General features: G+C 45.1%; 1 protein-coding gene across 1 annotated transcript in view; it reads right to left on the reverse strand.

The window, feature by feature from the left end:
• The window catches only part of LOC143807835 (cytochrome P450 3A9-like), a 118,679-nt gene extending 105,901 nt beyond the window's left edge, over nucleotides 1–12,778 (reverse strand). The window contains exon 1 of the mRNA XM_077289798.1: nucleotides 12,602–12,778. Within this exon, the coding sequence (XP_077145913.1) occupies nucleotides 12,602–12,672 (71 nt within the window). The 5' untranslated portion in view covers nucleotides 12,673–12,778. The remainder of the gene's footprint in view (nucleotides 1–12,601) is intronic.
• Between the last annotated feature and the right edge of the window lie 3,756 nt (nucleotides 12,779–16,534).

Consider the following 16,534-nt stretch of genomic DNA (forward strand, 5'->3'; position numbering starts at 1 on the left):
ACTAGCCCTAACCCTAACCCTAGCCCTAACCCTAGCCCCAACCCTAGCCCTAACCCTAACCCTAACCCTAGCCCTAACCCTAGCCCCAACCCTAGCCCTAACCCTAGCCCTAACCCTAACCCTAGCCCCAACCCTAACCCTAGCCATAACCCTAGCCCCAACCCTAGCCCTAACCCTAACCCTAGCCCTAACCCTTGCCCTCACCCTAACCCTAACCCTAGCCCTAACTCTAACTCTAGTCCTAACTCTAGCCCTAACCCTAACCCTAACCCTAATGGGAAAATGGAAATAAATACATTTTTTAATTTTTTTATTTTTCCCTATCTAAGGGGGTGATGAAGGGGGGTTTGATTTACTTTTATAGCGGGTTTTTTAGCGGATTTTTATGATTGGCAGCCGTCACACACTGAAAGACGCTTTTCATTGCAAAAAATATTTTTTGCGTTACCACATTTTGAGAGCTATAATTTTTCCATATTTGAGTCCACAGAGTCATGTGAGATCTTGTTTTTTGCGGGACGAGTTGACGTTTTTATTGGTAACATTTTCGGACACGTGACATTTTTTGATCGCTTTTTATTCCGATTTTTGTGAGGCAGAGTGATCAAAAACCAGCTATTCATGAATTTCTTTTGGGGGAGGCGTTTATACCGTTCCGCGTTTGGTAAAATTGATAAAGCAGTTTTATTCGTCGGGTCAGTACGATTACAGCGATATCTCATTTATATCATTTTTTTATGTTTTGGCGCTTTTATACGATAAAAACTATTTTATGGAAAAAATAATTATTTTGGTATCGCTTTATTCTCAGGACTATAACTTTTTAATTTTTTTGCTGATGATGCTGTATGGTGGCTCGTTTTTTGCGGGACAAGATGACGTTTGCAGCGGTACCATGGTTATTTATATCAGTCTTTTTGATCGCGTGTTATTCCACTTTTTGTTCAGCGGTATGATAATAAAGCGTTGTTTTTTGCCTCGTTTTTTTTTTTTTCTTACGGTGTTTACTGAAGGGGTTAACTAGTGGGGCAGTTTTATAGGTTGGGTCGTTACGGACACGGCGATACTAAATATGTGTACTTTTATTGTGTTTTTTTTTATTTAGCTAAAGAAATGTATTTATGGGAATAAGAAATATATTTTTTTTAAATTTATTTAGGATTTTTTTTTTTTTTTTTTTTTACACACGTGGAGAATTTTTTTTTAACTTTTTTACTTTGTCCCAGGGGGGGACATTACAGATCGGTGATCTGACAGTGTGCACAGCACTCTGTCAGATCTGCGATCTGCTGTGCAGGGCTGCAGGCTTACCAGCGCCTGCTCTGAGCAGGCACTCGGTAAGCCACCTCCCTCCCTGCAGAACCCGGATGCCGCGGCCATCTTGTATCTGGGACCTGCGGCGAGGAGGGAGGTAGGAGACCCTCGGAGCAACACGATCACATCGCGTTGCTCCGGGGGTCTCAGGGAAGCCCGCAGGGAGCCCCCTCCCTGCGCAATGCTTCCCTATACCGCCGGCACACCGCGATCATGTTTGATCGCGGTGTGCAAGGGGTTAATGTGCCGGGGGGCGGTCCGTGACCGCTCCTGGCACATAGTGCGGGATGTCAGCTGCGATATGCAGCTGACACCCAGCCGCGATCGGCCGCGCTCCCCCCGTGAGCGCGGCCGATCACGTATGACGTACTATCCCGTCGGTGGTCATACGGGCCCACCCCACCTCGACGGGATAGTACGTCAGATGTCAGAAAGGGGTTAAGGTCCTTCACGCGCTGATTCTTAGGAAGGAAGGCTGCCGGAAAGAAGCAGGGCGCGTCCAAGGGTGAGTATATTCCTATTAGGTATATACTCACCCTCGGCTTCTTTCCGGCAGCCTTCCTTCCTAAGAATCAGCGCGTGAAGGACCTTAAGATGACGTCACGGCTTTGTGATTGGTCGCGACGGCCCATGTGACCGCTACGGACCAATCAGAGCGCAGTGACCTCATCTAAGGCCCTTCAAGCGCGCATTCTTAGGTACAACGGCTCCCGGTTACGGCGGTAAAGTCCAGGCTGCGCCGGAGAGGTGAGTATATCCCTATTTTTTATTTTAATTCTTTCTTTTACACATTGATATTAATCCCGATACCGATTCCCGATACAACAAAAGTATCGGATCTCGGTATCGGAATTCCGATACCGGCAAGTATCGGCCGATACCCGATACTTGCGGTATCGGAATGCTCAACACTTGTGGGCACCCTTACTGAGCATTCACTGAGCATTCATCTGGATGGGTAGAGGGTATTCTTAAACCACTAATAAAGGTTACACCCAGCTACATTCAGGACACAACTGACCTATTGAATAAACTATCAGCAATAGGTCCTCTACCAGAGGGAACCATCCTGGCCACCATGGATGTGGAATCTTTGTACTCTAATATCCTGCCTGCAAATTCTTCCTGGAAAACACAGGGAATGATGCTGATTCTGTGGTGAAACTTATAAAATTCATCCACACCCACAATTACTTTGAATTTGACTACAAGATATAGCTACAGGAGACTGGCACAGCAATGGTAAGTAAAATGGCCCCACAGCATGCAAATCTTTTCATGGCCAAGCTTGAAAGCGACTTTTTGTCCTCATGTCCCATGTTGTGAATTAGACTTTTTGGCTCCCTCTTGTGGTTACTAGTGATATGACTCTGGGATTGTCTTTCCTCAGTTTGGCACCCACCTGGGTCGTTAGTCCAGGGGTGTCGCTATATAAACTTCCTGGATCCTTAGTCCAGTGCCTGGCATCGTTGTAATCAGATCCTTTCTGTTTGCTCCTGTCTGCTGGTCCCGGTTCGTGCAAAATTAAGCTAAGTCCTGCTTCTTTGTTTTTTTGGTTATTTGCTTGCTCTTTTTTTGTCCAGCTTGTACTAAATGTGATTCCTGACTTTGCTGGAAGCTCTAGGGGGCTGGTGTTCTTCCCCCGGGCCGTTAGACGGTTCGGGGGTTCTTGAATATCCAGCGTGGATATTTTGATAGGGTTTTTACTGACCATATAAGTCATCTTACTATATTCTGCTATTAGCTAGTGGGCCTCTCTTTGCTAAATACCTGGCTCATTCTTACGTTTGTCTTTTCCTCTTACCTCACCGTTATTATTTGTTGGGGGCTTGTATCCAACTTTTGGGGGTCTTTTCTCTGGAGGCAAGAAAGGTCTTTCTTTTCCCTTCTAGGGTTAGTTAGTTCTCCGGCTGGCGCGAGACGTCTAGAACCAACGTAGGCACGTTCCCCGGCTGCTATTTGTGGTGCTAGGATTAGATATATGGTCAGCTCAGTTACCACTGCCCTATGAGCTGGTTTTTTGTGTTTTCAGACTTAGTAATTATTTCTGAGACCCTCTGCCATACTTAGTAATTATTTCTGAGACCCTCTGCCATTGGGGTCATAACAGTCCCATCAGGCCTCTGGCGTACTACTGCTATATTGAAGATATTTTAATCATCTGGACGGAGTCTGAGCAACAGCTAAAGACGTTCCACAAACAGTTTAATCAATTTCATCCCACCATCAACTTAACACTCAACTACTCCTGCACTGAAATTAACTTTTTGAACACGATCATTAAGCTGCAGAGCAATGAAATAGAAACAGCCCTGTATCAGTAGCCAATCGATCATCCAACATACCTTAAATGGGACAGTTTCCATCCAAAACACAAAAAAAACTCTATTGTCTACAGCCAAGCCATCAGATACAATCGTATATGTTCCAACCCCATGGATAGGGATGAACACCTTGGTCGCCTCAGAAAGACCTTTCTGAATCAGGGCTACCATCCAAGACCAATTCAAAACCAAATTACAAAGGCTAATAGAATGTCAAGGAATCACCTGCTACATTACAAAGCTAAAGAAGAAAATAATCTGGTGCCTCTAGTAGTCACTTACAATCCAAATCTGGAGGTGCTAAGGGGAGCTGCACGGAAATTATAACCTTTACTACAAAAAGATGCGCGCTTACAATCTATTTTCCCAGACCCCCACTACTGTGTTTTAGGCAGCCCCCTGTTATGACCCCAATGGCAGAGGGTCTCAGAAATAAATACCAAGTCTGCAAACACAAAAAACCAGCTCATAGGGCAGTGGTAACTGGGCTGACCGTATATCTAATCCTAGCACCACAAATAGCAGCAGCCGGGGAACGTGCCTACGTTGGTTCTAGACGTCTCGCGCCAGCCGGAGAACTAACTACCCCTAGAAGGGAAAAGATAGACCTTTCTTGCCTCCAGAGAAAAGACCCCAAAAGTTGGATACAAGCCCCCAACAAATAATAACGGTGAGGTAAGAAGAAAAGACAAATGTAAGACTGAACTAGGTATTTAGCAAAGAGAGGCCCACTGACTAATAGCAGAATATAGTAAGATGACTTATACGGTCAGCAAAAACCCTATCAAAATTTCCACGCTGGATATTCAAGAACCCCCGAACCGTCTAACGGCCCGGGGGGAGAATACCAGCCCCCTAGAGCTTCCAGCAAAAACAGGAATCACATTTAGTACAAGCTGGACAAAAAATAAGAGCAATGCAAATAACAAAAAAAACAAGGAAGCAGGACTTAGCTTAATTTTGCAAGAACCAGGACCAGCAGACAGGAGCAAACAGAAAGGACTGATTAACACGATGCCAGGCACCAGACTGAGAATTCAGGAAGTCTATATAGCAACACCCCTGGACTAACGACCCAGGTGGGTGCCAAACTAGGGAAAGACAATCCCAGAGTCATACCACTAGAGACCACAAGAGGGAGCCAAAAAAGTCTAATTCACAACAGTACCCCCCCTTTAAGGAGGGGTCACCGAACCCTCACCAAGACCACCAGGGCGATCAGGATGAGCAGCGTGAAAGGCACGAACTAAATCGGCCGCATGCACATCAGAGGCAACCACCCAGGAATTATCCTCCTGACCATAGCCCTTCCACTTGACCAGATACTGAAGCCTCCGTCTGGAGAGACGAGAATCCAAGATCTTCTCCACCACGTACTCCAACTCGCCCTCAACCAACACCGGAGCAGGAGGCTCAACAGAAGGAACCACAGGTACAACGTATCGCCGCAACAAAGACCTATGGAACACGTTGTGAATGGCAAACGACACCGGAAGATCCAAGCGAAAGGACACAGGATTAAGGATTTCCAATATCTTGTAAGGACCGATGAAGCGAGGCTTGAATTTAGGAGAGGAGACCTTCATAGGAACAAATCGAGAAGACAGCCATACCAAATCCCCAACACGAAGTCGGGGACCCACACCGCGGCGGCGGTTGGCAAAATGCTGAGCCTTCTCCTGTGACAACTTCAAGTTGTCCACCACATGATTCCAAATCTGCTGCAACCTATCCACCACAGAATCCACCCCAGGACAGTCAGAAGGCTCCACATGTCCCGAGGAAAAACGAGGATGGAAACCAGAGTTGCAGAAAAATGGCGAGACCAAAGTAGCGGAACTAGCCCGATTATTAAGGGCAAACTCAGCCAACGGCAAGAAGGTCACCCAATCATCCTGATCCGCAGAAACAAAACACCTCAAATAAGCCTCCAGAGTCTGATTAGTTCGCTCCGTTTGTCCATTAGTCTGAGGATGAAAGGCAGACGAAAACGACAAATCAATGCCCATCTTAGCACAAAAGGATCGCCAGAATCTAGAAACAAACTGGGATCCTCTGTCAGACACGATATTCTCAGGAATGCCATGTAAACGAACCACATTCTGAAAGAACAAAGGAACCAGATCGGAAGAGGAAGGCAGCTTAGGCAAAGATACCAAATGGACCATCTTGGAAAAGCGATCGCATACCACCCAGATGACAGACATTCCTTGAGACACCGGAAGATCCGAAATGAAATCCATGGAAATGTGTGTCCAAGGCCTCTTTGGGACAGGCAAGGGCAAGAGCAACCCGCTGGCACGAGAACAGCAAGGCTTAGCTCGAGCACATCCCGTGACAAGGAAGGCCACCAAAAGGACCTAGCCACCAAATCTCTGGTGCCAAAAATTCCCGGATGCCCTGCCAACACCGAGGAATGAACCTCGGAAATGACTCTGCTGGTCCACTTATCAGGAACAAACAGTCTGTCAGGTGGACAAGAGTCAGGTCTACCAGCCTGAAATCTCTGCAACACACGTCGCAAATCTGGAGAAATGGCTGACAAGATTACTCCCTCTTTAAGAATACCAACTGGTTCTGCGACTCCAGGAGAGTCAGGCACAAAGCTCCTTGAAAGAGCATCAGCCTTCACATTCTTTGACCCTGGTAAATACGAGACCACAAAGTCAAAACGGGAGAAAAACAATGACCAACGGGCCTGTCTAGGATTCAGGCGTTTAGCAGACTCGAGATACATCAGATTTTTGTGATCAGTCAAGACCACCACACGATGCTTAGCACCCTCGAGCCAATGACGCCACTCCTCAAATGCCCACTTCATGGCCAACAACTCCTGATTGCCAACATCATAATTCCGCTCAGCAGGCGAAAACTTCCTAGAGAAAAAGGCACATGGTCTCATTACAGAGCAACCAGGGCCTCTCTGCGACAAAACGGCCCCTGCCCCAATCTCAGAAGCATCCACTTCAACCTGAAAGGGAAGTGAGACATCAGGCTGGCACAAAACAGGCGCCGAAGTAAACCGGCGCTTCAACTCTTGGAAAGCTTCCACGGCTGCAGGAGCCCAGTTAGCAACATCAGAACCTTTCTTGGTCATATCCGTCAAAGGTTTAACAACGCTAGAAAAGTTAGAGATAAAACGACGGTAGAAGTTAGCAAAACCCAAGAACTTCTGAAGACTCTTAACTGACGTGGGTTGAGTCCAATCATGAATAGCTCGGACCTTGACTGGGTCCATCTCCACCGCAGAAGGGGAAAAAATAAAACCCAAAAAGGGAACCTTCCGTACTCCAAAGAGACACTTTGAGCCCTTAACAAACAAAGCATTCTCACGCAAAACCTGAAACACCATCCTGACCTGCTCCACATGCGAGTCCCAATCATCAGAAAAAACCAGAATATCATCCAGATAAACAATCATAAATCTATCCAGATACTTCCGGAAAATATCATGCATAAAGGACTGAAACACTGAAGGAGCATTAGAGAGCCCAAAAGGCATCACCAAGTACTCAAAATGACCTTCGGGCGTATTAAATGCAGTTTTCCATTCATCTCCCTGCTTAATGCGCACAAGGTTGTACGCACCACGAAGATCTATCTTGGTGAACCACTTGGCACCCTTAATCCGGGCAAACAAGTCCGACAACAGAGGCAAAGGATACTGAAATTTAACAGTGATTTTATTCAGAAGCCGATAGTCAATACAAGGTCTCAAAGATCCGTCCTTCTTGGCCACAAAAAAGAATCCCGCACCAAGAAGGGAAGAGGATGGACGGATATGCCCCTTCTCCAGAGATTCCTTGATATACGAACGCATTGCGGTATGCTCAGGTACAGACAGATTAAATAATCTTCCCTTAGGAAATTTACTACCCGGAATCAAATCTATAGCGCAGTCACAGTCCCTATGAGGAGGAAGAGCACTGAACCTGGACTCGCTGAATACATCCTGATAATCAGACAAATACTCAGGAACTTCCGAAGGAGTAGAGGAAGCAATAGACACCGGTGGGGAATCACCATGAATTCCCTGACAGCCCCAACTTGACACAGACATTGCCTTCCAATCCAAGACTGGATTATGGGTCTGTAACCATGGCAGACCCAAAACGACCAAATCATGCATTTTATGCAGAACAAGAAAACGAATCACCTCTCCCGATGTTCAGGAGTCATGCACATGGTTACCTGTGTCCAAAACTGCGGTTTATTTTCCGCCAATGGCGTAGCATCAATACCTCTAAGAGGGATAGGATTTACCAATGGCTCAAGAACAAAACCACAGCGCTTGGCAAATGACAGATCCATAAGACTCAGGGCAGCACCTGAATCCACAAATGCCATAACAGGGTAGGAAGACAATGAGCAAATTAAAGTCACAGACAAAATAAATTTAGGTTGCAAATTACCAATGGCGACAGGGCTAACAACCCTTGTAAGGCGTTTAGAGCATGCTGATATAACATGTGTAGAATCACCACAGTAAAAACACAACCCATTCTGACGTCTATGATTTTTCCGTTCATTTCTAGTCTGAATTCTATCACATTGCATTAAATCAGGTGTTTGTTCAGACAACACCACCAGAGGATTAGCAGTTTTGCGCTCCCGCAAACGCCGGTCAATTTGAATAGCCAGCGCCATGGAATCATTCAGACTTGTAGGAATGGAGAAACCCACCATCACATTCTTAATGGCTTCAGAAAGGCCATTTCTGAAATTTGCGGCCAGAGCACACTCATTCCACTGAGTAAGCACGGACCATTTCCGAAATTTTTGGCAATACACTTCAGCTTCATCCTGGCCCTGAGAAATAGCCAGCAAGGCTTTTTCTGCTTGAATTTCAAGATTGGGTTCCTCGTAAAGCAATCCGAGCGCCAGAAAAAACGCATCAATATTCGCCAATGCCGGATCTCCTGGCGCTAGCGAGAAAGCCCAATCCTGAGGGTCGCCCCGCAAGAAAGAGATAACAATTTTAACTTGCTGAGCTGAGTCTCCAGACGAACGGGGTCTCAGAGATAGAAACAATTTACAATTATTCCTGAAATTCCTAAACTTAAATCGGTCTCCAGAGAACAGTTCAGGAATAGGTATTTTAGGTTCAGACATTGGACTACTGGTAACAAAATCTTGTATGCCCTGCACACGAGCAGCAAGCTGATCCACACTTGTAATCAAAGTCTGGACATTCATGTCTGCAGCAAGCTTAAGCCACTCAGAGGTAAAGGGGAGGAAGAAAGAGGGGAAAAAAAAAACAACTCAGAATTTCCTTTCTTATTATCCCACTTCTGCAATGCATTAAACATTCAACTTAGGCCTGGCATACTGTTATGACCCCAATGGCAGAGGGTCTCAGAAATAAATACCAAGTCTGCAAACACAAAAAACCAGCTCATAGGGCAGTGGTAACTGGGCTGACCGTATATCTAATCCTAGCACCACAAATAGCAGCAGCCGGGGAACGTGCCTACGTTGGTTCTAGACGTCTCGCGCCAGCCGGAGAACTAACTACCCCTAGAAGGGAAAATATAGACCTTTCTTGCCTCCAGAGAAAAGACCCCAAAAGTTGGATACAAGCCCCCAACAAATAATAACGGTGAGGTAAGAAGAAAAGACAAACGTAAGAATGAACTAGGTATTTAGCAAAGAGAGGCCCACTGACTAATAGCAGAATATAGTAAGATGACTTATACGGTCAGCAAAAACCCTATCAAAATTTCCACGCTGGATATTCAAGAACCCCCGAACCGTCTAACGGCCCGGGGGGAGAATACCAGCCCCCTAGAGCTTCCAGCAAAAACAGGAATCACATTTAGTACAAGCTGGACAAAAAATAAGAGCAATGCAAATAACCAAAAAAACAAGGAAGCAGGACTTAGCTTAATTTTGCAAGAACCAGGACCAGCAGACAGGAGCAAACAGAAAGGACTGATTAACACGATGCCAGGCACCAGACTGAGAATTCAGGAAGTCTATATAGCAACACCCCTGGACTAACGACCCAGGTGGGTGCCAAACTAGGGAAAGACAATCCCAGAGTCATACCACTAGAGACCACAAGAGGGAGCCAAAAAAGTCTAATTCACAACAGCCCCCAAATCTAAGAAGTATCATTGTCAGAAGCTCCCTGTCCTCTCAATCAGCTGCAGGAACCCTTCCTTGCAACCAGAAAAAATGTAAAACCTGTCCATTTATAATGACCACGGACAAGATAAAGATCCCCAATTCACATCAGGACTATAAGATCCCAGGTACTTTCAGCTGCATCACATCTAATGTAGTGTACCTAATTATTTGTGCTAAATGTGCAACTGGGGGTCTGTATGTGGGGGAGACAGGGCAAAAGCTTAGAACAAGAATGAACTCTCATCGCCACACAATAAGAGAAAAAAGAATAGATCTACCTGTGGCAATACATTTTTGTCTCCCTGATCACAGCATTATAGACATGAAATTACTTGCATTAAATGGAACTTGTCACGGGAAGACTAGGTGGGTAAGAGCTAATAACCCGGACCCCTGCAATTTCCCTCAGACTAGGGAAATCCTGACTGACCCTCTACCTAGAGTTTACACTGATGGTGTGCATGTCTAGGCCTCGACCCTCGCCCTGTCTCCTGTTTCAACCCTAGGCTGAAACCTCAGCCCTCCACCCAGTGAAAAAATAATACACCAATACCCACAGTTAGCACAGACAAGGATAACGGAAAATATACACCACGCCGCAGACACTCAGGAATACACTATAAATGCGCAGGGCAAAGTAAATACAAATATAGGAAGGAGTAAATAAGACAAAGGGAAATACACCACCAGATACGATACTCCAACTACTAGCTCACCACTCCAGACCGAGATAACCAAGCACAAGACAGAAGCTATAATCGGCAACGCCCAATGTTCAAGAGAACTATTTAAAGGCAGTGGGCATGGCCCAGCTTCCAATCCGATCACCAGGTAAATTAACCCCGGACCAGCTAGACAAAATCTAGCCGACGCCAATGAGCGCATAGTGGACAAAAGCGGAATTACCGCTGTCTGTCGGACGACCTGGTCTGAACAGCGTCCGACATGACAGAACTTCAAATCTCAGAGAGACAGAAGAGTCTGGGAATATAAGCTGATGATGACCTTTGACACACTCAGTGCAGGAATGAATGTGTCGCATGGATTTATGTCTTTTTACATCAATTAAGGAATTTGCTCCTCAGACCATGTGGGGGCATTATAGCATAGAACCAGACCCCAATCAGAGGACAATAAAACATTCACACTCCTTATCTATTAACTGTTCCAATATTTATGGAAATAACTGTTTATCACTCACATAATGGTAGTTCTGCTTCACGTCACCTGTCTTATCTATGGCATTATTTCTATACTATGTTGTGCATAAATATGTGATTCTTCAGAATTTCTATTAGTCTAAGCCTGATGAAGGGACCTGCGTAGTTTCAAAAGCTTGCAATTTGTTACCATCTTTTCAGTTAGCCATTAACAGGTATCAACCACTGAGGACTCTCAATTCTAAATATTTTTCTATCCACTGGCTAACACGGTACCAAGATATATATCTTTCCACCCACACACAGTAAATCTCCCCTCCAACACACACAGTAAATCTCCTCACACCACACACAGTAAAACTCCCCACACACAAAACACAATAAATCTTCCCACACACAGAGTAAATCTCCCCCACCCTAATCCTCCCCTCATTAAATTTAATCTTTGATGTCTTCAGCTCCACTAGTGTGGAGCACTTGCAACCAATATTCTTCTTGCTTCTGCAGTGCTGGCGAGTGATGTCAGCAGCATGATCACATGACCTGATCACACTGCTCATCCGGTGGTCAGAGTTTCAATTGTACTCGCGTCTGTCAGTTTGACTGCTTCCTCACAGAATGGGTGACTCCCAATCTGGGGGATGGAAAAATGCAGCCGCTGCGGAAACACCTTGGACCGCCACATTAGGCTGCCTGACTGTGTCCCCGTGCCGGCTGCACCCAGGGCAGATGCCCTGCCTGCCCCCAAGAAAACACTTCTACCATAGACTATAATGGGTACATGTACTATCCATGAAAAACACAGATAGAACGTATGTAACTTATGGACATCTGAATGAGGCCTATTAGCCTGGGCTTCAGCAAGTACTTGGAACTAAAGATTGACCCCCCCCCCCCGTTGTACCTGTTAATGTTTTGCTCAGGTAATTACAGGGCATAACTTTAGCTATGAGAACTATTATTTTTGTTCAAGTTTTCAGATTAAACGTTATGTTATACAATTACGCTTTAATTACACAAGACTGGTCAAACTATGGAGGTGGATATAGATATGGTGTAAAGGACAGTGAAACAGTAGTTTAGCTGATAGTTATCTACCCTGATTCCACAGTTTCTACAGAGAGGGACTTTGGTTACATCCATTCTGCTGGATCTTTATTTTTTTAGACTGTAGACAGATATTTGATGAGTTTATGGAAAGATTACTAAGGGTAGGTGCACAAGGTCAGTAAACGCTGCGGGTTGGACTCTGTGTACTACCACAGCGTCCAACCCACTATGCGTCCAGAGACGCCTGTGAGTCACTCGCGGAGACGGACATGCGGTGCATCTTTCCAGACCATAGCATGTCAATTTATCTTGTGGAGACATGAGTCTCTGCAAGATAAATATCACCATACAATGTATTGGACACAGTGATTCCGCACAGTTCAGAGAACACATGCGGAACCACCTGCGTTCAAAAGCCGGCAGTGCTTTGGAAGCACCGGACATGTGCTGCGTCCAAAACATTGCCCATTACTGAACGCGTGCACCCACCTACCCCTATATTTTGAGGTCTAAATATGAAAGAACAGGGAAGATAAGTTAATAGATTATAGCAGAAAATTGACATTAAACATTTTGCAGCAATAGTATAAGTAACTGTACAATGGACATGTACTTTTTACTCACAGTATAAACAATAGTAACAGGATTGCCAGCAGTATCCAGCTGCCAGGGGAGAGACTTGGCATAAAGCTCATGATTCTTCCTGACTTGTTCCAGCTGACGCCTCGTACTTCTAGCTACAATATGTAGCTTCAGTCTACCCTTCTTTGTTACTTCTCTTCTTCCGTCTCTTGGAGAACAGTCACATGATTCGTAGGCCTGGCCAGATCTGTCATTGTGGAATTGCAGAGGAGGGGAAGGAGTAATACATTCACTATAGACTGCAGAGAACAGAATACAATATACCGTACACTGTGCGCATGTGTTATTCTTTTCCATATCGAAAATAAACTAGAAAATAATGGGATTCTTTATCCCCCTATACAGTAGATTTGTCACACACAATGTTAGAATAAAGTCTGTCTCAAATTGAGCCAGATCTGATGCACATTCCTTGTTTCACATTTATTAAAGGTGTTAGACATTTTTTGTGTGTTACTCGACACTTATATAAAATGTCTAAACAATCGTCTATGTGGCCAAATGTGTTAGTAAATTACGCAATATTTACTAAAGGGGTACTCCAGTGAAATGGTTTAAAAAGTGGTCAAAAAGTAAGCCAACTAATAGGTGATGTAAATGTTTATCAGACACTCTAAGACCTTATGCAGACGTCCGTTTTTCGCATGCGTGTTCTACCTCTGCTTTACACCGATAGCTGTTATAGTCTCGCATTTTTGACACGCATATCCATTATAGTCTATGGGGCTGTTCATATGTCTTTGTTTTTTGTGGATCATGAGTCCATGCAAAAATCAAGGAGACATGACTGTTTTTTACCGGCATTACAGATGAAAAATACCAATACAAGTTTGTGGGTGAAAATCACGGACAGCACACAAATGGCATTAGGCTACAAACTGTGTGCTGTCCTAGACTAATATTGTAATGGAAGCTTTGTAATTTTTTTTTATTTATCCATACATGAAAATCGCTGATGGTAAAACTGGCACACTGACCAAAACCGCTGAAACTTGGATCGAAAACACTGATGACGCTCTGTCATTTTTTTTTCGTACGTGAAACAACCCAAATGTCTGAATGAGGCATAGAGTGGTGCTCCTCAAACTGTGACGTGCCCCCTGATTGTTGGATTGTTGGTGAGGCTCAGCTGGGAAGTCAATGTTAACAGAAGTATAAGCTGATTACAGAAGTGATTTACAACGGATTATCACTGCTTTTTCTGGCTGCAAAAATCTCTAATCTAGCAATATAATTGACTGATTCTTTACATTTCTTAATGTTATACAGAGTTCAGGAAACAAAAAAACATACACTAAGTTGGACGGCATGTAAAGAACATAAGTTGGAAGGCAAGATAAGAACATAAGTTGGACGGCATGTAAAGAACATAAGTTGGAAGGCATGATAAGAACATAAGTTGGACCTCCTGACGAAACTGCAGCATGTGGTGAAATGCGCGTTGAGGTGTTTTTCTGGGGTCTGCTTTCACTATGGCCAAAGATTGAGTAATATTTAGTAATTTGTCCTGTTTACGCTTACTGTACAGCTGAGGTCTTTTGTTGTCACATGGCCTCTTAGTAGGTCAGTGACTATAACCCCATATGCAAACAATCAGCACAATACTAAGTGTGGGTTTCTATTGAGTTTGATGTTCTGCTGCACCTATTAATATATAGTAAGCAGAGTAGTCAGCATAGCATTGTTGTGATTATACTGCAAACTTATTATATCTTGCTATTTTATACTTAATAAAAGTACACAAGCCTGTCTCTTTCTTCAGCTTTGATGCTAATTAAATGTTCTATTAACTGCAATCTGTTAATTGATCCATGCTGTGAACTGTCCACCTGCTCCTTCCTCCTCCCCTCTCTGTCTCTCTCACCTGGCTTCATTTCATGGACACTTGAATGGTATAAGTTGAATGGAGCAGGTCAGATGTGACATCATTTGAAGTGACATCTTTTAAGTGTAACATTAGAAATATACCAGAAATCGGCCAGACGGTAAGACTAATCACTCTCTTCTAATTTTACTTGCCTTTCTTTTCTTCCCCTGCTTATTAACCATGCTCACATTTGCCCTCACGATTTTTGCTCCAATAATTCTCTCTCCTTCACTATCCCCAAACCCCTGCAACCTCAAACCAAATAACTATCTCCCCTCTCTCTTACCCCCACCTCGCTTCATCTGCAGACCTGCTCTTTAACTTCAGACCTCTCCTACTAAAATACAATATAAGCCGATCACTCTCCTTCATCCACCTGCTTTCCCTTTCTCTGCTCCTTCTCACTGCTGGCCACATATCCCCCAATCCTGCCCCCTCGCCGCCTCATACATCCCACTAATCCTCACCCCTATCCTTCTCACACTAAGAGAAACTACCGCAATCCCTCACACTTACAATCTGTGCCACTGACCCCCACCCCCCATGCTTCCTCTCTCTGGGGCACTTCGGAATGCTCGCTCCATCTGCAACAAGCTCCACGTGATCCATGATCTCTTTACTTGCCGCAACCTTTCCTTCCTTGCCCTCTCTGAGACCTGGCTGATGCCCAATGACACGGCCTCCCCTGCTGCACTGAGTTACGGTGGCCTCCAATATACCCACACTCCTTGCTCTGGCAACAGACATGGTGGAGGAGTGGGTTTCCTTCTTTCTAAAATCTGCTCCTTCAACCCTATCAAACCCCCACCCTCCCTTATCCTCCCTTTTTTCGAGGTTCACTCTGTCCATATCTACTCTCCCTCTAATCTCCAAATGGCTGTCATATACCGACCACAGGGCTCCGGCACTGCCTTCATTGACCAATTCTCCACCTGGCTTTTTCATTTTCTCTCTGCTGATGTCCCCACCATCATCATGGGTGACTTTAATATCCCTATTGACACCGGCCAGCCAGCAGCCTCCAAACTCCTGTCCCTTACTTCGTCCTTTGGACTTACTCAGTGGTCTTCCACAGCCACCCACACAGACGGACATACACTAGACTTCATCTTCACCCACCTCATTTCCCTATCTAATCTCACAACCTCTCCCCCCTTTCTGACCACCACCTACTCACCTTCTCATCCTTGTCCTCCTCCCCGTCCCCAAGTTCAGCCACTAGCACATCCTCGCAGAAACCTCGCTCATCTAGACATTCATCTAGACATTCACAGACTCTCTGATTCTCTTCTACCTCTGTCCTCAATATCTTCACTCCACGACACGGACAGTGCCACCACTTTCTATAACGCCACCCTCACATCAGCCATAGACTCAGTCGCCCCTCTCGTGCATGGCAAAGTGCGACGAGTCAATAGGCAATCCTGGCACACCAATCTCACAAAAAAACTTTGACAAGCATCCAGGGTCGCAGAGCGGCGTTGGAACAAAACATGCCTGCCAGATGACTTTACTGCTTTCAAACAAGCTACACTTGCCTTCAAATTAGCCCTCACCTCTGCTAAACAGACCTATTTCACAAACCTTGTATCTTCATTATCCTACAACCCAAAACAACTGTTCAGCACATTCAACTCTCTCCTCCGCCCACCGCTGCCACCTCCAACTCCCCTCATCTCTTCCAAGGATTTTGCCACCTACTTCAAAAATAAGATCGACCAAACAAGGCAAACCTTTACTGTTCCACCACCCCAACCACTCCATATACCAGACCTCTGCCCTTCCCTAATAATCTCCCTCTCCAACATCACTGAAGGAGAGCATACTCAACTCCTTTCCACCTGTGCACTTGACCCCATCCCTTCCCACCTGCTCCCCAACTTCACTAACACGCACATTCCAGCCCTAACCCATCTCTTCAACCTATCGCTATCTTCTTCTATCTTCCCCTCTGCTGTTATGGACCTGGTGGTTAGGTGCACCCGGAATGACCTGATAGTTATACACGGAATCGGGACTAGCTCTGGGGAAGTGGGAACTCTGCTGAC

The sequence above is a fragment of the Ranitomeya variabilis genome, chromosome 2 (genome assembly GCF_051348905.1).
Source record: "Ranitomeya variabilis isolate aRanVar5 chromosome 2, aRanVar5.hap1, whole genome shotgun sequence".
Classification (NCBI taxonomy): domain Eukaryota; kingdom Metazoa; phylum Chordata; class Amphibia; order Anura; family Dendrobatidae; genus Ranitomeya; species Ranitomeya variabilis.